This window comes from Seriola lalandi, unplaced genomic scaffold, assembly GCF_002814215.2.
Source record: "Seriola lalandi dorsalis isolate HSWRI2012SDOR001 ecotype SW California unplaced genomic scaffold, Sedor1 jcf7180002053944, whole genome shotgun sequence".
In the NCBI taxonomy this organism is placed as follows: Eukaryota; Metazoa; Chordata; class Actinopteri; order Carangiformes; family Carangidae; genus Seriola; species Seriola lalandi.
The window spans coordinates 354,310-376,124 of NW_019524497.1; the positions used below are offsets into that span (position 1 = coordinate 354,310).

Sequence of the window (21,815 nt, forward strand, 5' to 3'; positions counted from 1 at the left end):
TTCCCTCCCCCCCTCTGTGATCGCTGACATGGACAAGTACATGCCTGTTCTTTCTAAGAAACAATGTCCAAGGTGGGATTAGAGGCATGCCTTCAAAAGTGCTGTACTTGTGTATTCCTATTACATGTGTCTACTGACAAATGTCATAATGCATGATACCGATGTGTGCATAAACGTGTGTGTGATGTGTTTTCAGTATGCCAAGTATGTGGATATGTGTAATCTCTGTTTATCCTGGCTCTCACTGTGCATGGTTGCAGCTGGTGGGTGTGAGAGCAGGTTTGAGCTTGCCTCCACGCCCCTCCCTCATGCTGCACTTCTCTCCCTCTCTGTTCTGAAGGGCGGGTCGGGGATGTGGTACATTTTGTAAAAAGGTGAGGATTTATTTTCTGGGGTTTAGCAAATGCATGTATTGGACCTACTAGGAAAAAAAAAGGTATTGCTGTCTGGGCTCTCTTTTATTCCGCCTGCCTCTAGTTGTTTGTTTATGTATTCTTTGCTAAGCTGTTAGCTTGTTTTCACACGTCTGAGGTCAGTGTTGTGTACTGTGTGTGTGCGTGTGTTTGCAGTAGGTCAGTGAGTGTGCACATGTGCTCATTTGCTGCTAATTGATTTAGTAATTAACAAAGAAGAAGGTTCCTTTTTTATCAGACTTCATCAGATCATTAAAACCACACTTTGATTTAATAGAAGGTTAAGTATCCTTCTTGAAGATAAAGATCAGTTTTAACTAAGATTTTAATCATAATTAAAAAAAACAAAAAGTATATCAACTGCTATTCATGCTCAGTGGGTGAAGAAAAACCTCAACCCTTTTATATTCAACATCCGTAACATTTTTTATTTTTATCTCTGCTGTCAGATGTGCAAATCAATCGGGATTAAGGCGCGGTCTTACTCCTGAATGGATTACATAACTCCTGTTTCTCAGGAATGACGAGTGTGTAGCAGGTGTGGTATCCACCTGGACTAACAAGGGTCTAGATTGAAGCAATTATGTGATTGAGAAACTTGACACTCTGGTCAGACCTGATTCAAATATCATTTGTAGAATTTACTTCAAGCTGCTTTGACAACCATAATAAGATTATTAGTGTATCAGGGCATTTCTCATTTTGCTCGGTGTGTTTTTAATTCAAATTAGTGTCCAGATTTGTTGCCTTTTAATCTTGGCAATCTTTCTGAAACATTATATTGCACTGTTAGCACAGAGTTAAAGCTTAGGGCATTGCAGAGACTCGTTTTGGAAACATGAGACTGAGCTCAAATACGCAATGATTACCTTTGTGTTATAAGGCTGCTGTCCTCCTCAAGTGTGGTGACATAAGTCTCTCTCAGCTGCGATGAGAGAGAGAGAGAGAGAGAGAGAGAGAGAGAGAGAGAGAGAGAGAGAGAGAAGCTAGATGCCTGTTGTCTTTTCCTGTTGGGAGTGTTTGGCTCTCACCACCCACTGCTTCCTCACCTTCCATTCTCCCCTCCTTCCTTTTCTCCTCCCTTCTTTTCTTCCATCTCTCACGAGGATGTGATGTTTGATCTTGTTTTTCTTAATGTTGTATTCTACGCTGCTGCTGCTGCTGCTGCTGCTGCTTTCAAACACCTGGACAGAAGTGAGACAGGCAACAAGGACAGAGACAGAGAGAAGAAGAGAGAGTATAAACGGGGAGTTGACAGAGGAGCAGGCACAGGCAGTCGGGGGGGGGGTTGAGAGAGAGAGAGAGGGAGAGAGAGACTGATTGGATAGACGCTGTAGGATAAGGTGACATGAGAGCGCTGTTGTTTATTGCAATCTGTTCAATTCAATCTGTGTAATGACCTATTTGTTCAGCAGTGAGTGCAGTGTGAGTGTTAAATAGCAGGCATTTACTTCTCAACTTTAGGTCAGTTTGGGTGGACAAGTTAAAACTCCACACATCCGGCACAGGTCGTAGATTTTTGATAGGAAGGCTAAAAAAAAAAAACGAAGCCTTCAGGCGCCGAGTGGCTCGGAGGAATGGGAGATACCTGGACTGGAAAAAGCTGGACAGGAAACGGACACCTGACCTCTTATTGAACTCTGTTTGACCTGTCGGCATGTCAGCCTTTAGGAGGAGCAGGAACTGCAAGCGCTCGACCGAATCCATCTATGATATGTTACAGCTGGTGAGCCGTGCAGTCTGGTGTGTGTGTGTGTGTGTGTGAGAGAGACTGTGTGAGTATATAATGGCTTGTGTTTTGGATTTGGACCTACAGAGGTCAGTGATTATGTCATGGTACCATGCTGAGGGTAGAGGTTCAGTTCCCAGTGGAGCAACACATTCGAACAATTTCACGTGATTTACATGAACTGCAGCTTTCAGATCTCACCGTATCATATCACTCTGTTTTATATTTGAATGGAATAAAAAACCCAAAAACATTACTTGTTAACCAACCATCACTGTGCTACAAGATTCAGTGCTGCAAAAAAAGAATCTAACAATAGCCTCAGTTGTTTAGATGCAGTTTTTGACACATGTACCAACATTTTCTGTATTAATATGATTGGTTCATTAGGCTAATATCTCTTCTCTTTGCTGCTTAATTAATGGCGATGGCGAGGCGTTATGCAGCCAATCTTCTCCATTCCATCCCTCTGCCTCCATCTCCCGCTGTCATCTTCCTCTGCTCCATCTGTCACTAATTCCTCTGGCTGTCAAGGGCAAGACCTCGCTTATAAGTGGCAAGACTATTAATGTCGTTGCCCTGTTGTTGTTTTGTGTGTTAAGATATACAGTGGCACGATAACAGTGTTGAGCATTTGATACTTGATATGTTTGAATATTAACCACAAGGTCAATTATACATTATGTGTGTGTCTCTTTAAGTGAGAACAATTTGAGGAGATAATAGATACTTTGAATGTTCCAACATGACTAGCCCTCTGTAAGTGAAGCTCACAATGCAGCATTGATGACTTAGACTTTAGCAAGGAAATGATCAGATAGGTGTATAATTTTATTAGCATTACATTCTGTTTTGGTTTATTGTGTGGTAGCTCTTGTGGTTTCCTTTTAAGGAATGTCAATATCAGCATGTGTGTGTTTGTGTGTCTGTGTGTGTGTGTGCGTGGATCCAGCAGAGTTGCGAAACTGGTTTGAATACCACAATGGAAATTGTGTTTGTCGTTGCTGCAGCTCGACAGGAGACGAGCCGTGGAATCAGCAAAGACAAGCCATGTCTCCAGTTTAACCAGCTGTCTGTAAATCAGTCAGTGGGAACCGCACAAGCAGGCGCAGTGTGTTATCACAGATTACAATTAATGAACACTTTCACTGACCACACACACACACACACACACACACACACACACACACAGATGAGGGATGTTTGTGTTGAAAAACATCTGCAGAAGTCACTTCTATGAATAACACTGATGACTTCAGGGTTGAATTAGAAGTATTAATCCCATCAAACTAAATGATGGCTGAAAATTGGATTGCTCCTGCTCTTGTGTTTGATGCATCAAGTGCTGCAAGCCAAAATCTGTATATATGAAGAAGAATCTCACTGCAATAATTCACTGTGCCTAGTCTTGTGCTTTTTCAGTGCTGCAGAGTCTGAAATACCTCACAGGAAAAGAAACTCCTAAATGTCTCGCTCTATTGAATCATGTTGCTCCTCATTTCTTCAAATGTTTATTTTGTGAATGACGGTTAAATTCATGGCTCGGATAGTTATGAGTGTTGTAAAGGCGAGGATTGGGTGTGTAGCGTTGGTCTTGACAGGAGTAACATTAAATGAGACATGGAGCATAAATCACCTGCAGTTACTGTTTGGTGTGTGGGCTGAGCTCATTCATTCCACCACATTTAAAGGAGATTCTTTCTTTTTCTCCTAATTTGTCTTTTAATTTTAATCCATTAGTCCTGACTGAGCAAGGAAAGTAAAAAGATATACATCTCTTAGACCTCACACTCCTAGCAACAGCCTGTCTGGACTTGGCCAGCAAACAATCCCATCAAACCACAGATTCACCAATGATGGATGTAAATCAAGAGATGGTGGCTTTTTTATCATAGGAAGTAAATAATGAGGTTGTGTTTGCAGACATAGGAAAGATTAACAATAGTTTTCAGTACTGAAGGAATAATAGGCTGTATTACTCATACTTTAACACATCCTGCCTCTCAATTCTGATGATTCTTCTGTGTCACCTTCTCTCTGTTTTTCTATCTCCGGTGCCTACACACATGTCGTGTTCACCTTCACAGCCTTGGGATGATGAAAGACTATGAAAGATGTGGACAGAACCTTTTTGATCCTCACTATTTATGCTCCTGTGTGGGTTCCAATGTGTAATTCTCAAACTGCTGTTGCACAGCAGTACCTTGGATGATTCCTTTGAGCCTTTTCCAGAAATTGTTGAGCCTCACTTTGAAAAGCCCAGTTTCTTATGAATCTCGACTCATGATCGCTGAATATGCACTGTATGACCTGAACTAATATTGGTCTGTGCAGCCAGAGAGAGTTGGAGGAGAAGAGCCCCTATTCAATTTTTTTTTTTTTTTTTTACATTAGGCTTTCGACCAGTTTGCCTTGGCAGGTCTGCTCATGCTTGGTATTTTTGATACCAGGGGTGTAGGTGGGTGTTGTTATGGCAGGTTTTGCAAGAATGTACTGTATTTATTGTTGGTGGTGCATATTTTCCAGTTTGTAGTATGAGCAGTATAAGTGTGTGTGTGCGCAATATCCTTGTTTTGCATTTTACTCATCTGCACAAACCTACATCTAATAAATGATTTTTATCAAGGAGCTTGTCTGTTATTCTTACAGTAGCTCTTCAGAGGACAGATACTTTTTAACATGTCAAAAACACGCTAATAGCAGCAGCCTTCTCCGGCATAAAATGATTCCTAAAAATGTGTTCAATATGACATTTCCTGTTTCTTTTTGTCTCTGTCTGTTCAGAGCACGGAGCAGGTCACTGCTTTCTGCCGCAGTCTCCATGACATGAATCCCCTGGAGTGCCCTATGTCATGCTCCTCATCGTCATCTTCATCATCCCTCTCGCCGAGCCCCGTGTCAGCTTTGCCGCCCACAGCAGGAACTGCCACTCAGAGGCAGCTCTCCCACGCGGACAAGCTTCGCAAGGTCATCAATGAACTTGTAGACACAGAGAAGACTTACGTCAAAGTGAGTACAAACTCTCTGCAGGGTTTGATTTATAGAAGGCAATCCTTTAATTGATACCTACTGAGTCAGCCGTGCGTGTACGTATCTGTTGGATGATAATGGACGCACAATTGCACACAAACTGTTCCAGTAAAACCACACTCAGCTATTGTTGTTGGGTTTGTCATAATCATCGTAACAGCTATGCAGAATGTCGACATGCTTTTCCTGTCATGGACTGATATGTTCGTACCTGTTCGAGCTGATTTTTTTTCTGTGATGTAAAATTCTCAGTAATCACCCCACATTAACCAGCCTTCACATCAAGAGAAGCCCCGACATGCCCTGCCTCATTCCTTCTTGAACCTCTCATCACAGCTGTTGTTCATCTTCCTTGTCTTTTTTTCAGGACCTGAGCTGCCTGATAGAATGCTACTTGACACCTTTGCAGAAGGAGAGCTTCCTCACACAGGATGAGGTACTTTCCACATGATCTATATAATCTGAGAATAAAAAAAAAAAAAAACTGTATTTGAATTGTTGTAGATATACATAACCCAAGCATTGAGAATGCTCTTAAGGTAATAGCAGTGTCAGAATGATGCTCCGTGTTTGTTGCAGCTGGACGTTTTGTTCGGTAACCTCGCGGAGATGGTGGAGTTCCAGGTGGAGTTTCTCCGGACACTGGAAGATGGAATCAGACTGGTGCCAGATCTGGACAGACTGGAAAGGGTGGAGCAATTTAAGGTAAAGGAAGGTCGATTCCTTGAACTACACTCATCATTATTTACTTACTTCCACTAGGTGTTTAGGATCTGTGTAGAAGTGGCTTTTACTTGATATTTCCCAATATATGGCTTATGGTTTTATTTCAGTTGTGCAGACATGTGTTTGCTCTGACTTCTTCTGTCCAGGGTCGGCAGTAAAAATGATGAATTTCCCCATATTTACATTTCCCTCACTGCTTTGGCCCACCCAAACAAAACACTTTATTCACTTTGACTCTAAATGGATCAAACATGATTGAGACATTTTCTTATTTGCCCAACTGCTACACAAAAATCAAATTCCCTCGATTGAAAGCAAAGAGGCTGCGGTTGCGATAGCTTGACAATCTCATCTGTCTCCACAGAAAGTGCTGTTCTCCCTGGGTGGTTCATTTCTGTATTATGCCGATCGCTTCAAGATCTACAGCGCCTTCTGCGCCAGTCACACCAAGGTGCCAAAGGTCCTGGCTAAAGGTAAAAACATGCAGACTCTCTTGACTGGCATCAAGCAAGCAGCCAACATAGTTTATTGCTCTGTGCTGTCAGTGGCATTTGATAGCTAAGGGGCAAGTGTAGTAGAGGAAGCATGTTGTTTTTAGTCATATGCCTTGCAGTGCAGAAGACAAGCTGCAACTGGAATCAGCACATGATGAGGCAGCGTGTGTGATCGTGCTGTCCAGAGACATTTGAAAGTACAGTAGAGCGCTGCATTTTTTTTTTTTTCGTTTGATAGTTTTTATCTTCTGTGCAGGAGCAGTGGCTTATCTTTCTGTTGCAGTTGTCTGTATTTCCTTGCACCACTGTAGAGAAAGAATGAAAACTCAGATTTCTGCCCCTCCAGCAAAGACCGACCCAGATTTCAAGGCTTTCCTGGCTGAGAGAAACCCCAGACAGCAACATTCATCCACTCTGGAGTCTTACCTAATCAAACCCATCCAGAGGGTCCTGAAGTACCCGCTGCTGCTGAAGGAGCTCTATTCTCTCACTGACCCGGACAGTGAGGAACACTACCACCTGGATGGTAAGTCTTTAAAAATTGTGGAACTAATAATTACCAAGGATACAAGAACCTGTGGTTGCTATGATTTGGAGATGATGAGTGTTTGTCCCATTCAGTTGCAATGAAGGCCATGAACAAGGTTGCGAGTCACATCAACGAGATGCAAAAGCTTCACGAGGAGTACGGAGCTGTTTTCGACCAGCTCATCAATGAACAGACCGCAGACAAAAAAGAGGTGAATATGTTTGTTCAAGGTGATCCATCGCGAATCCAATAAACTATCCACTGACTAAAATGAACATTTTGCAATCTGTTTTATTGCTTCTCTTCCTCTCAGGTGGCTGACCTCTCAATGGGGGATCTTTTGCTACATTCTACAGTGGTGTGGATCAACCCGCCAGCCTCACTGGTCAAGAGCAAAAAGGACCCAGATTTGGCTGCTTTTGGTAAAGATGAATGTGTTTTCAGATTAATTTAGTGGAACTGATTCTGGCTTTTATTGGCTTCCTTTATACAGACATTTCTTTTAGATTGGATTGTACATTCACACCAGTCTTTATTCACAAATGTTAAATTGAATTTTCTAAATGAACATAGCTACATCCACTCCCAATCACATTCAGCGGCCTTGGAGTATATCCTAATATAGTGATAAACCTTACCTAAGCTTCTTAAAGGTAGAATTAATTGCTTTGCTGTTGGGTTTGGTTGCATTCTAGCTGATATTGTCAACTCCATCTCCACAGACATTTCTCAATGTCAGTGTTTGTCAGTATGAATATTTGTTTGTGAAATGCTTTTTTCTATGCACAGAATTGATCAAAATGTTTATGTAGCTTTGAAAAATCCTGTCACATCTGCAGGATTTTAGATGGACACATGATCTGTAAAGCACTAAAGCGGTGTGGGATGTTTTTGTCATCGTTAGATGAGTAAACAAATATTTTTTTATACGATTTCCCGTAGATATGCAGTGACACTTTTCTCAGCAGTTCTTCTGTGTGCTTGAAATTTCTGTGCTCTAAATAAACTATATAAGCAAATCTTGACACTTCCTGGCACACGGTACTTAGCTGCATCTCGCACAATGCTGTCATGCATAGTGTGATGCTGGGTGCTATTTTAGAAGGAGAAGAAATGGACGAGGTAAAAGGAAAACCCAGTCGGGCATATTACATAAGGAGCATGCAGCATGCCATCCTCACACTGATGGGATCAAATGAAATTCTCACACACTCAGAAGTGCCCTCTGTCGCCAACATTTCACTCGGCTCAGACACTTTTGGCAATAAATATTACATCCACATGGTGTGGGAGTTCCCGGACAAGGTGATCATGAGGGAACATGGTTGCTTTGTGCATGCGATGTCGTGACTTTGGTCCATTTTCGTCTTTTGTCCTGCCAGTAGTTTGGGTTCTATTTTTCCTGGAAAGGCTGTAACTAAAAGCATCCATTGACGTGCTGCACTAAGCTGTCACTGCTGTTAATTTTGGTCATGAAATGTCTTTTTGATATATGCGATAAAAGAATGCAGACCCTCCTAATGGTTTCTTTCATTTCCCTCTTCATCTCTCCCTTGCCCTCCATTTAGTGTTCAAAACGGCAGTTGTATTTGTCTACAAAGACTGCTCCAAGCACAGGAAAAAAATGGTAAGTTCTATTTTTCTCATTTTCTGCTGATTAATTCCAGTGTGACACGCACTTTGTTGGAGGGTGTACTGTGCAGATTTGGGAATGTTTCCTTTTGAAATGCTTTTTTTTTTTTTTTTAACTTATATAGCACATAACGTATAGCACATTGAGACCACAAAGAAATTAAGGTTAATGTTCTGCATCATGGGACAATGGACTGAGTTATTGAATGTGAGGGTAGTTATTGGCAATTAAATAGACCAAAGAGACTTTATATGCTCACTTTACTGTTCCCTTTAGTACAGCACAGTAGATAGGTCTGTTGGTTAAACCGCCCCCTCTCTCATTGCACTCTTGTGCTCTCTGCTGTCAGGTTGATGACCTGCAGCGGTTATATATTCCATATCCATCCTGTCTCTTTTTCTTTTTTTCCAGGGTGGATCTCATCGTGCGTCTGTGAGCGACGACAAGGATCCTTTCCGTTTCCGTCACATGATCGCGACAGACTCTCTGCAAGTCCGTGCCCTTGCAAGTAAGTCGACAAGTACAGAGTTACTTACAGTAATTTTAATCTCGTTTTTGCAATTCCTCAAGGCAAAAGAACACTTCAAGGACTGATTGGGCCTCTCAGAAAAGCCACTAAAATTGCTGCTGGGATCAGTGGCGGCTCAGGGATCAGTCGGTATCGGCGCTTTTGGATAAATATGACTCACTTCTTCACATTTAGATTGTTCATTATCTGCTAATTAGTTTAAAACATGTATTGGACACGAAATTAAATGTTTAGACAAAACTCTTTGAAGCACCATGTGGAGACTCCGGGCCTGAAAATTGATTCAGTCAGTCAGATGTCTCCATAATGAAAGTCTGTTCAGTGGGAAAAGTTCTGAAGGGATTTTGGATTCATGCATGTGCTACAGACTGTGTTTAATGCAGAAATAAATATATTACACGTCATTTTGTGAGAAAATGTGTCTGAACTAAGAAACTTGAATTTGCACTGAAAGTCTCTTATTAATGAAAGTTAATTTATTCTCACAAGCAAGAAATTGGACATTATAATTAATATTTTGGCAATGCCTGAACTGAATTTTTGCTCCTTTCTGCAGTAGATTTTCTCACCACTGAACGTGCTCATAAGCCCCTAACCATACTGTTCTTTAGAAATGTATTCTGCACTTTTATGTTGAGGTCATTGCAAAGATCATTTTCATGTGAGAGTCCATCACCCAAACCACAGACGTTGTTTCTCATGACCCAAATCATTCTGACTGTAGCTTCAAAGCCCCCCGGGTCCACTCAGTGTAGCTGTTTCTCTCTCCCACAGAAAATAAATGAAAACCTTTTGTAAACAAAACCGATAAATACCCATTAGTAGGTCTGCATGCAGTCTTCCCTGCCTCCTATCTCCGTCTTAGATGAAGCTTAAATCAGCCTCTGGCAATTCAGCTCGAGTATGACCGTTTATCTGCCTAATGGCTTGTTGTTAAAGGGAAAGAAATTGATGATAGGAATTAACTGAATGCTTTTATAAATATAGATCACATCTCTCCTGTCTGCTCCTGTCTCCCTCTCTCAGACTCGGAGGGTACAGCCGTCTGTGAGATAGTTCACACAAGATCCGAATCTGAAGGAAGACCAGAGAGAACCTTCCAGTTGTGCTGCAGGTATGATTTATATTTATTCTAACTGTACGGATGTATTCAAAACCTGTGAACTGAAAGGTATATGACATTCCCTCGCATATTATTTCTTGTGTTGTGTTTTTGTGTGGTTTGCAGTTCTCCAGACAGTAAGAAGGACTTCCTGAAAGCAGTCCACTCCATCCTTAGGGAGAAGCAGCGCCGCCAGCTTCTTAAGACCGAGTCGCTCCCGCCCAACCAGCAGTATGTCCCGTTCGGGGGCAAACGCCTGTGTGCCCTCAAAGGAGCACGGCCCGCCATAAACAGAGCAGGTGACAAAGCTGTAGTATATCTTCTAGTTTACGTTGGAACCAAGAACGAAGGACCAACATGTCGTGCCAATAGCTCTGAAGACTTACATCGTCTGTAACAATGTTTGTACCTGACACCACCAAAATAAAATGAGGTGTCCCTTTTTTCTTTTTCTCTGTTCAGCTTCGGCTCCATCTCGAACGCTAGCCCGCAGGAAGCTGGTGAGGAACCGCTTCACCATCGATACCGACCTGGTTTTCCATGGCAACAACAACAACAGCAACGATTCCGACCCCTCCTACCCTTCCTCCTGCTCGCCTCTGTTCCAGCACGCCCTCCTCCAACCCCACAAACCTCAAGGAGAGGACACAGACCGATGGGTGGAAGAGCAGTTTGACCTCGGTTGCTACGAAGACCAGGGAGAGGGCATCGGCGTGGGGCAGGTGAAGGAGACGGACATTTTAAGTGACGATGACGAGTACTGCAAGTCTGTCCGAGCTGCGTCCTCAGAACCGGCCGACCTGGAGGGGAAGATGGAGGGACTCGACCTAGAGGGCGGAGAGTTGAGGAGCCACAACCTGAACGGACAGGTAGAGACTCGAGGTGAGATCGCACAGAGTCTGACGCAGGAGGAAGTTGATCGGATAAAGCACGGTGATGGTTCAGGTGCGGTAGACTCCTTCACCGCCTGTGGTGTCTCTCTGTCCCGCTGTGCGACCCCGACTCTAAAGCTTGCTCCGCTGAAGCAGTGTGCTGCGGAGGAGGCCACAAACAACGACCATGACGTTTGGGTGCGACGGGACGACTATGCTAACGGGTGCAACAGTGACGTCTTCTGAAATAATAATAATAATAATAATGATAGACAACAAGATGAAGAAAGGAGATGAATGGCGGTTTCTTCCACTTAAGAAGTGCGAGAAATTGGGGGATAGAATGGATACAAGCTTTAAATTTATAGAAGGAGAACACTTGTATAGAAGGTATTAAACCTCAGCCAGTCCTCCGTGTGACAACACATCCCTCTTCTTCCCACCTCACCTGCATCTCCCCTATTCAAACAATCCTAAAGTACCGAAACACCGAGTGAGTAAGGAAAAAAAAAAAAGAAAAACCTACTCGGCTTCATTTGAGGAATCTTGAGACCTAGAGATTCTCATCCCGAGCTGCTTCAAAGGGAACTAGAAAGAATACAGAGTCTTCACTGTCTCGGACATACACCCAGGCATTTCACGCACCTGTGGAACCGTATGTGAACGTATCAACAAGACGGCACTGCATGCACACGCAAGTAAACAAGCCAGTGTGTTGTTTTGTCCACTGTAAGTGCATAATAGAACACAGAAGCACAGAGACTCTAGGCAGCTACCGTTCCATGCACACGTTGTACTGAAGAGACGTCATCGCTGAACTGTGACCTTCTGGCCAAAAATGTCTATTTTTCAACACAGGAATGTGGGTGTTATATTTTTCTGACTCAGAAACTGTGTTTGTATTTTAACACTCAAGGGCTGTGTGTTACTGAACTTCTCTTCAGGGGCTTTTGGCTTAGCGACTGCTGTGGAAAAGATGGTGAGACCCGACTAGCTTTATCGTGCTTTTTATTATTTTTAACTTAATATCAGCCGCACATTGGTGTATAGTCAGGAGTACGATAGTGCCGTTAACATCCTTGTATAAAAAAATGTTTTGAAGCTCACTTTTGCCTCCTAGAATATCCTTTTAAAAAAGATAGTTTGGACAACAGATAAGTCTGCCGATTCTTTATTTAATTATTGCATTTTTACTGTCATTTTTAATGTTTACACCACATTCAGCTGCCCAGTGTTACAAACCACCGTTTGTGTGTTTGGTGCCAGAAACAGGCTTGAGAGACCCAGCTCCTGTGTCCTTCACATGAAGGTCCAGTCTTAATTTTCGTTGCCCCGAATAACATGACATTCTTATTTTGATGACCAGTGTATGATCATAAATATACTGGACCCTGAGGCCAAACTCTCTTCATGCTCCATGTCCTTGATAAATAACAGAATATTTCCTACAACAATCCTGTTTTACTTGAATTTTCTTTTGACGTTTTTGAAAACCGGTATCCAGCAGAGCCATGTTAGAGACTGTACCGTAACTCCAAGGACAAGAGCAATCATGCAGTCCGCCTCTGACCCATTCAGACATCATCCTCTGGTCTCTCCATCATCCTCTGACCTCTGTCATGTCGGGCAGCATCACAAACCACAAAGAGACAGATTTCACTCCTTACTTTATTTCCACTCCACCCCCCTCTGCTGCATTTCTTCTCCTGTCCACCAGGCTGTGCTGCTTCACTATAAGTCATCGTCACAGCAACACACTGTTGATCAACAGTCATCACACCTTTTAATGGATGTATTGAACATGCACTTAATACCCAACTGTGAGGGGAGGGGGAATCTGCGAGTTCCTCTGATGCAGAGAGCGAGGAGAGTGGAGGGAAATGATACACTTTGGATGTTTTTATTGGGTTTTTATTATGATGCTGGTTTCTTAGACTTTAGTTTACTGGGAGATGCGGCCCAGTAAGGACGTTCAGACTGTGAGGTACAATCAACTGGCCTTGGAGGAAAATCCTGTGAGAACCCCTTTGACTCCTCCCTTTGTACTAAAACTGTGTTCGTACATAAAAACTGTGGAGTATTATCATTTTTATGTTAAAATAAATTTTCTAAATTTAATTTGTGTGAAAGCGATAATTATTTTTCATTTTTAGTGGTGAGACTATTTTTGTTTCCTACTGCAACAATAACATAAAGCTCAATAACCAACTTTTCTCTCTCACAGGGAGGACCGAGGGGTTTTCGTAATCGTCATAACCTCCTTTGCAGAGGTTATTGCAAAATCACATTGAGTTGATGAAATAAAAATGATGGATGCCAGATCATTTTGCAGATTCAGTTTCAGTCGGAAAATCTATTGTCTCTGGTTTAAAGTGTAGAAAAGAATAAAGGATCCGATGCTCTCTTGATTGATTACTGAACAAATATTTTGAGGGGGATTTTATTTACTGAAAACATGGTGTGGTGTAAGATAAGACACCACAAGGAAATCCCACATTAAATAAGGCACAAATATACAGTTAGATAAGACAAAATGTCTTTGATATTAAATTTGCCTGACCAGAATGGACCTCATTTTATCACTGTCCATAAAGTAAATAACCAAATATGTTTGTTTTGAAGTGAATTCTTTAATTCAGTAATTATGCAGCACCAGCAGACATTTACATGTATGGCATTTCCTGCTCAGTATTCATATCAGGTTAGTGTGGAGTGAGGATTGTTGCCGAAGGAGTCCTTCTGGAGAGGCTGGATGGTCATTTTCCGAGTTAATTAAGTTTGTCTATAGGCTGTTTGTCAGAGGTCCAGGTTGAATTGGCAGGTTTTCTCAGATCATTTGGCTCCCAGCCTTGCCAGAGTTCACAAACATTGTGATAAACAAAATGTCAATTCCGACGTGGTGCAGATTTTTGCTTGAGGAGAGTTAAGACTTTTGAGATGACTGGCACCAGGAGGTTTTGCCTCCTCCTTTTCTTTTTTTTCCTTCAAATGTCACAATAGCAAACAAGAGTCCAGGCTTAACAAACCTGCTGCATCAGTCAGTTTAGTTTTATGACAGTCCATTGACAAAATAGAATAATGATAATGCAGTGTTCACGCAGGTGTCTGTGAATGTGTTAGAGCACATCAGGTGACGTTCCCATGTCATGTAACTGTCTTTCAGCGGTCCTGCGACTGGAGGGGAGCGCGTCCAGTGCTCCAGTGAGATAAAGACCTTGTTTGTCTGCAGAGAGAGATAATCTGGCATCTGCCCTGTAACCTGAAGATTATTCTCTTCTCATCAGGACCGGTGGAGTGAACCACTGCCAATCCATCTGCTCCTTAATCCAAAGCAAATTGAGCCAAAGTAGCCAGAGACAAGCCGAATGAGACCACGGGTACTTTCAGCGTAAAGGTTCATCTGTCCGGTTAAAAAAAGAAGAAAAAAGCAGGTGCCCAATATTTGGATAAATAATGATGACAATAATTATAATGATAATAAAATAATTATTTTCTTTAGCTAATATATATTTCCAACCATTCCTACTTCAAACGGTGCAAATCTGTTTTAGGTGCAGAAAATAGTTTATTTTACTATAGGCCTACATGATGAACAGCTGTATCCTTAGCCAAGCACCTGAATGCCACGTGGTCCCATACAGGCCACAAACGCCTAACATCTTTGAGTACTAGAATAATGGAACAAAAACGCTTCATTTGACGCCATTTAAAATGTCCGTTTCCACAATCCCAATGTGACCAGGTGTAGGCTGTTGCTCAGGTTGCTTTTATTTTGAAAAATACCACCGGAACTTGATATGATTTTGCATCGCTTGACACTAATCCTCGCACTCTCTCTCTATCTGCTGCCACCCCGGAGGCGCATGAACTAGTAGTAAAAGTGGATGTGTTCACTCTGGCTGACTTTCTTTTTTATTTTCTGAAGCCAGTTTTTATTTTGAAGATGCGACTTGGATCGATTTCATACAGGAGAGTTGGATTCATGTTATTATAGATCCTCATCTTTTTTTTTTTCTTTTTTGTATTTTCTTTTTTTGTGATTTGTTTGGAGAGACGGAGTGATGATGGCAGAGTGGAAAGGATCGAAGTGGGAATAAAACTTGCGCGCTGCTATGGCACGTCAGGTGTTCCGACGCTTGGGTGGAGGTCGTGTCTCTCTGTCATGGTGTCAGCGTTCGCGGTGAGATCCCCTGGAGCACTATGGAGGAAAGAAAGAGACTTTTCTTCTACCTTCTCTTGGCGGCGCAGCTCTGTCTGAGCTCGGCACAAGTCCTCAGAATCGGTAAGCGCAACAGCTGTTTACGCGTGGTGATGGTGGTGATGGTGGTGGTGGTGATGGTGCTGTTTCTCTACCTGTGTCTGAGCTGGTGCAAGAGTGTTCCCATTTCAGACAGAGACAGGAGAGCATGTTAGATGTGTGTAAATCACTACACCCAACTACATCCTATCCCTGTGGTCTTGTCTGTGCTTTTAAACTTTTTTTTTTTTTTTTTTATTGTTTCCTTTCATCAAACATTTGGACAGCGGTTGTAATCCCCCGAGTATCTGCCCAGTGGTACTTTTGCTTTATATCACACAAAATGTGATTATGGGATTACCTGTTCCTTCCATTATCTGAGAGGTTACACTGTCACTGTGAGTTGTATGTCAGCACAGTCAAAGATAACCTGCAGCAAAGGACAAATCCACTTCCATACTGACTAGACACACACAGTCATGTCTTTCTGAAAGGAGAAAAGGTCTTTAAAATAGTCATTTTTAATCACTGTAAGGAAAATCTGTGGTGGATCCCTCTTGTATTTTCCCTCTTGGCTCATAATAAAAACACTTACTATTAATTAATCCCCTAAAAATGCTCTTGATGAAGGGATTTTTTTTTTATGCTTGTGACTCTAAATCATCATGGGAACTTTCAGCATACTTCACCATCAGGCACTGTGTCTGAGGCTCAGTCCTCACGCAGTAGCCCATCTTTGAAAGTGTCTTTTAAATCATTCAAATTTCAATCTTATTACAAGTTACAGAGGACTATGATTGCTTATTGCTCCACACACCTATAGACACACAGGCAGGTGAAAGTAATAGATTATTGATTCCTCCCTGTGTACTCCTCCGGCCTCCACAGACTCCTGTTGGGGCAGATCTCCACGAATGCTGAAACCTATCCATCACTGAGATGAATGTAATGCAAGCAGTGAGGGCGGTGTAATCATCCTCAGACCTGCTGTCATAGGCCGCGCGGTGGTGCTAAGAGGAGTGAGAGAACTTCACCTAGACTTGATTAGACAGGAGGAGGCTGGTGAGCGCTGTGGGCTGTGTTCATTATCTCAGCCTCTCACTTTCAGGCTTTGAGTCGAACAGTAATATGTGGCTCTAATTGACTGAATAAATGAAGAATTGGTGTGGAGTACCACCTGTTATTAACTCGGAAGGCCACAGGCTAGAAGAGGGTCACACGCAATACTGGTCCTGGATCAGCAATATTTTTATAAAACTCTGGGATATATAGAGGTAATTTTCAAAAATGCACAGAATTGTATTCGTCGTCTTCACAGCAGGAATCATGGGGTTGCATTTGTAGGTTGGAGTTTTTAATGCTGTGACAATACACAATAATGTATCTGATAATGAAGGTGCCATAGCCTACATGTATCCATATGCAACTCTTATAATACAACATGTAAGCATAATTAAAAAATGTCAGTGTTTTACGAATTAAGAATTAAAGCATTATGGTCCTATAAAGAATTTAGAGTCCCAGGTTGTGAGTCTACATTTCGCTTGCCCTTTCAGCTCGGAGGTGGAGCTTTGGGTGGAGTTTCTGATGAAGTGAACGCCACCTCTAGACATGTTTCAATAACAATTTGATGTCTGATATTCTTTCTAGTTAACAGCTATTCTTTTCTCCCCTCATTGAAAAATCCTGGATCTATAAAAATGCTAATTCAAAGCGTCGAACTGCTTCAAAAGTTTAACTGCTGGACTCAAGACGTCTCCTAATTCAATGAAAAGTCAGTTTATACTTAATTGTCAGTTAAAATCATCGATCCATTTCCTGTCACTGAAACATCTTGACACACATTTTTGACCTTTCAACTTTTTTTTTGTTAACCCTCACCCCAACCCATCACTCTTGTGTAAGTCGCCCACTGGACCACAGTTGTATGTATAAGTCTCAAATTTAAGGTGAGTGCAGCTTTTTAGTGTCAAACTCTGCACATACGTCATTCTGCACAGTGAAGGTCAGGCATCTAAAGTGAAGTAAACAATACATAAAAGACATATCTGAGTGGGGCGGGGTGGGGGGGCTTCGAAGAGGAAGACTGATATTGACACTGACGTTTAAGAGTAAAAAAAAAAAAATTAGATAACAATATTGGTTGATCATTCTTTTTTGTAATTCCTCGCCCCTCATCAGCTGATAGTGTGCAGCAACACTGATAGTATCTGTGTTAAGCTAAAATCCTGTCTTTTTATAAACTGATACTCATGAAAAAAAACTCTGAAATAGACAAAATAAAGTATTTTCTATATTCTCATGATAACATCTTGACGTGCGCTCGCCCATGTGTTCGATCCCTCTTTTTATTTTTTCTTATTTTTTCTTTTTTTAGCATGGACAGCTTTTGTTCACTTTATCTGCTGAAGTCCACAGTCGCACATGCAGAGATTTTCTGATCGGGAGTTTAGCTCTGGGTCACACATTAATATTCAGGAGACATTCAAGACCAATACGTTCAGCTTTGATGGTTCAGCTCAGACCTTTAACAACACAAGTTCCGAAAATTCACGCAACTCTAAGAGATTTACATACATACACGCTTGTCGGTGTGTGTGTGTGTGTGTGTGTGTGTGTGTGTGTGTGTGTGTGTGTGTGTGTGTGTGTGAAAGAGAGTGAGTAAAATCATAGAATTGCAAAGTTTGGCTCCAGGTGGGGCTTTGTTAGCTGCAGGATCACCTCAGGACTATGTGCTTTTCTGCCTGTATTTATATGCTAATTTTTTAAACGTTTTTTTAAATGTTAAATTACTTATAATTCCAAGATCCTTCAGAACTCATTCATGGTATCATTGTAAAGATAACACTCTCGAGGATCATTCTGCATGTTCTTCTTACTCCAAGTTGGTGAGGTCTTAAACTCAGAAAAAGAAGCCGGATTCTGTGTTTTTTGTCTTTTTAATTTCATATGTCAAATACAATAAAACATTCATAACATAGGCTACTCTAAAAGAGTGAAATTCACATGATCTCTTCTTCAACATGTCTATAATGTATGTACCAAATTTTAGGCTGATGGACTGAAGTGAGTTAAAACTTAAGAGTGCAGTACTGAGCATCACCAGCAGGCTGCCAAGGCGCATTACATGATGTTGACCTAGAAAAATCCTTTGAGATTCTCGTCTTGTGTTGACAGGACGGCATCACATCATTTCTGCAGATTTGTCAGATGCACAATCACGCTGCCAGTCTCCTGCTCTACCACATCCCAAAGGTGTGTTCTGTACTGAGGTTCACCGAACTCACTACAAACTGTTTGATTCGACTTTTGCTTTGTGACATGGAGCGTTCGTCCTGCTGGGAGTAGCCAGCAAATTGTGGTAAATTGAGGGATGCATACGGTCGGACAGGCTGTGACATTCAAACCATGATTGATTGGTAGTAAGGGGCCCACAGCGAGCCAAGAAAACATTCCCCACACCATTACACCACCACCACCACCAGCCTGGACTGTTGGCACAAGGCAGGTTGGGGCCATGGATTCATGCTGTTAATGCCAAATTGTGACCCTCAGCAGAAATCCAGATTCATCAGACCAGGCTTCGTTTTTCTGTCCTCAACTGTCCTTCGTTAGTGAGTCTGTTCACACTGCAGCCTCAGATTTCTGCACCTGGCTGACGGCAGTTGAACCTGACACGATCTTCTGCTGTAGAGAGTGGTTATCTGAGTAACCGTAGCCTTTCTGTCAGCTCCAGCATGTCTGGGCATTCTCCTCTGACCTCTCTCATCAGCATGACGTGTCGGTCTGCAGAGCTGCAGCTCACTGGATGTTTTTTTGTTTCAGACACTGTTTTGTGTGTGAGAATCCCAGGAGATCAGCAGTTTCAGAAACACTCAAACCGGCCTGTCTGTCATCAACAATCACGCCACACTCAAAGTCACTGAGATCACAACTTTTTTTCTCCATTCTGATGTTTGATGTGAACAGTACCTGAAGACCTCCTGAGCTTTACCTGCAGGAGTTTATTTATGGCACTGCCGCCACATGAAACCATGAATCCCATGATGGTTTCCTGCTGCTTACACATTACATCGAATGGCCAATTTACTACATGACTGATCAAATCATTTGTCAATCCCTTGAATTTGTCCGAACCGGCTTTATTTAGGATGTGTTACCCCAAGAAAGGAAACTATGAAATCGAGCTCCCTATATTCCCGATGTTGTTACTTTCCTCGTACATGAGCTGGTTTAATCAGACGAAAGAAAAGAAAGAAAAAGAAAACAAACACAGCACATCCTAGGGAATAACAAATACCAAGAGTCAAAGTGTAAAGTAGGTTTTCTTTTAAAAAAAAAAAACTGAAAAATAATAGACTTTTCCAAAAATGGAAAACGAATACACGGCAAGTTGCTTTTTTATTGGACACAAGACATTAACCTTTACCCTCAGAAATTTTCAGTATAGGCTCCAAGATCTTATCCAAACACACCTCGTCCTTCTTCACTATAAAATCTCAGCCTCGCCAGATGAAGTATGTGAGTCCATCTTCCACACTCGCAAGATCCACTTTTTTTTTCTCCTTTTTTTTCACCATTCCAAACAAAACAGCCATTTTTATATAGTTATTGGCCAAAGACAATTGGAGCTGGTTCCAAGAATGGCTATGAGCGGATCAGGTTCCCGATGCTTCCAGAAAGCCTTGGAAAAACAATGAAAGATGCAAATATGTGTAAAGTCTGCTGCATGACCAGAGGAAATGTGTTAAATTACTGATCCATTACAAACAGGTGAAACTTCAATAACTTTTTCCGGGGGAAATAGAGTCTGTATAAATAGTATAAGATTATGTTTGACAGTGACAGAGTCAATAACGTGTGTACCTCACCTTTTAGCTCCACAGTCAGCTTGTCCGCCCACTCCTGTTTAAGTCCTGCTGAGTTCTATTATGGGGGGATCTGAAAATAAAAAGCGAAACCGCCCAACAAGTAACAGGATCAAATTACCTCCGGGGACTCACGCTCGTCTATGATTTTGGATGTTTGTTTTTTGACCCACAAATGCTTTTTTGCTGCAGCATTAAATGTTATAATTTCATATCACAAAACACAGAGTGAAGTATTAAAGAGAAGAGTCCAAGCTTTCAAACTAGTTATTTCATTAATATACTCACATATGAAAATATAACTTTATTAATTCAGTAATATGAAAATTGTGAGTTTATGACTTATCATAAGCTCATTTCTGAACATTATGGGGTTAAATCGAGTTGCTTAAATTCAGCTTGAGTTGTAGCCTTCATTTAAAAAAAAAAAAAAAAGCGAGCCTGCTTGAATTCATTCATTAGTTCCTTTCTCTCCAACAACCTTCTGGCCATTAGGAAAACGAATAGATCTCTCTTCGGCCAAATTGAGAGAGTTTTGGAAAGCTGGCTTCACTTCTGTCAGAGATGCACAGATACACAGTGGAATTGGCTGCCTCGGTATCGTTTATCGCGCTGGCAGAAACCCAGGACTTCTGGTTGTGAGGAACGAGAGAGGGGGAGCTTCGGTGTGTGTGTCACGGAGTGGCGTGAATAACATTGGTATTCATTTGTACGTATTGATCCCGCGGTCTCATGGGGCTTTTCTTGTGATGTGCAGATTAAGTTAAGGCTGGCGAGCGAGACGGGAGTCGCTTCTATCCGTCCCTTTCTTTGTCTGAGTCAGTGGCACCTGCGTCTGTCTGATTTGGGAGCAAAAGAATAAATGAATTTGGAACCTGAGAGAGACTCAGCCTGAGAGGAACCTGTGTTCTTTTGCCAGCATAATTGCTACTGTAACACATACTGCTTTCATGGTACAAAGCCAGTGCCGAAATGGGAAAAAAAACAACTAAAAATAATTCCCCCCTTTTTTTTTTTTTGCTATTACTCAAGTGGTAATACAAAAAGAGTCCTGTTCTTCAGAGATGCTACAGTTGAGGATAATTATCTTATAATCTTTGCTGAGTAAGCCACTGGCTTTCAGAGAGAACTCCCAGTCCTTTTGGTTCCTTCATAGAGTCACATTCAGTTATTTCTGCCTCTGTTTTCTCTCAACTTCTCCTCTGTCTCTACATCCCTGACTGCATTTTCACCTTGTTTGCCCATTTAAACGTCTCTTTTGATTTGTTGTTGAAAGCAAAATGTTTCCCAACCAGAACACCAAGGTACTGTGACATGTCTTGTCATTCATTTTGACACCTGAGACCCTTTTTTTTTTTTTTTTAACCCTCCCAGATGTGTTTCCTCCTGCCTGTAGCTACATCACCTTTGTAAAAATGCACGGCAATCCCTGTTGTCAAAGAGCGACGCACCGATGGCAGTTAGTTCCCTGAGAAACTCTCTTACTAGTCCAGCTGAGCGACGCGTCCGTAGCTAGAAAGATCTCATGCACTGAATGGCAGCGTGATGTGTAACTGCCCTCCATTGAAATGTAATGCTCAATAAAAGATGACTCCTCTCTCTGTTGTGTGAACAGCAGTGGGGCATGGTGGTACAATAATTAGGAATAAAAAT

General features: G+C 41.9%; 2 protein-coding genes across 2 annotated transcripts in view; both read left to right on the plus strand.

Moving 5' to 3' along the window:
* tiam1a (TIAM Rac1 associated GEF 1a) overlaps positions 1 to 13,175 on the plus strand; it is a 54,347-nt gene extending 41,172 nt beyond the window's left edge. The window contains exons 17-28 of the mRNA XM_087172990.1: positions 4,927 to 5,151; positions 5,540 to 5,608; positions 5,752 to 5,877; positions 6,263 to 6,371; positions 6,739 to 6,918; positions 7,014 to 7,132; positions 7,235 to 7,343; positions 8,490 to 8,548; positions 8,966 to 9,062; positions 10,110 to 10,197; positions 10,312 to 10,484; positions 10,648 to 13,175. Of these exons, the coding sequence (XP_087029116.1) occupies positions 4,927 to 5,151; positions 5,540 to 5,608; positions 5,752 to 5,877; positions 6,263 to 6,371; positions 6,739 to 6,918; positions 7,014 to 7,132; positions 7,235 to 7,343; positions 8,490 to 8,548; positions 8,966 to 9,062; positions 10,110 to 10,197; positions 10,312 to 10,484; positions 10,648 to 11,303 (2,010 nt within the window). The 3' untranslated portion in view covers positions 11,304 to 13,175. The remainder of the gene's footprint in view (positions 1 to 4,926; positions 5,152 to 5,539; positions 5,609 to 5,751; positions 5,878 to 6,262; positions 6,372 to 6,738; positions 6,919 to 7,013; positions 7,133 to 7,234; positions 7,344 to 8,489; positions 8,549 to 8,965; positions 9,063 to 10,109; positions 10,198 to 10,311; positions 10,485 to 10,647) is intronic.
* Positions 13,176 to 15,122: 1,947 nt separating this feature from the next.
* The window catches only part of LOC111652331 (glutamate receptor ionotropic, kainate 1-like), a gene marked incomplete at its 5' end in the record, with an annotated part of 32,568 nt that continues 25,875 nt past the window's right edge, over positions 15,123 to 21,815 (plus strand). Inside the window, one exon of the mRNA XM_023402565.2 lies at positions 15,123 to 15,339. Coding sequence (XP_023258333.2) covers positions 15,123 to 15,339 — 217 coding nt within the window. The remainder of the gene's footprint in view (positions 15,340 to 21,815) is intronic.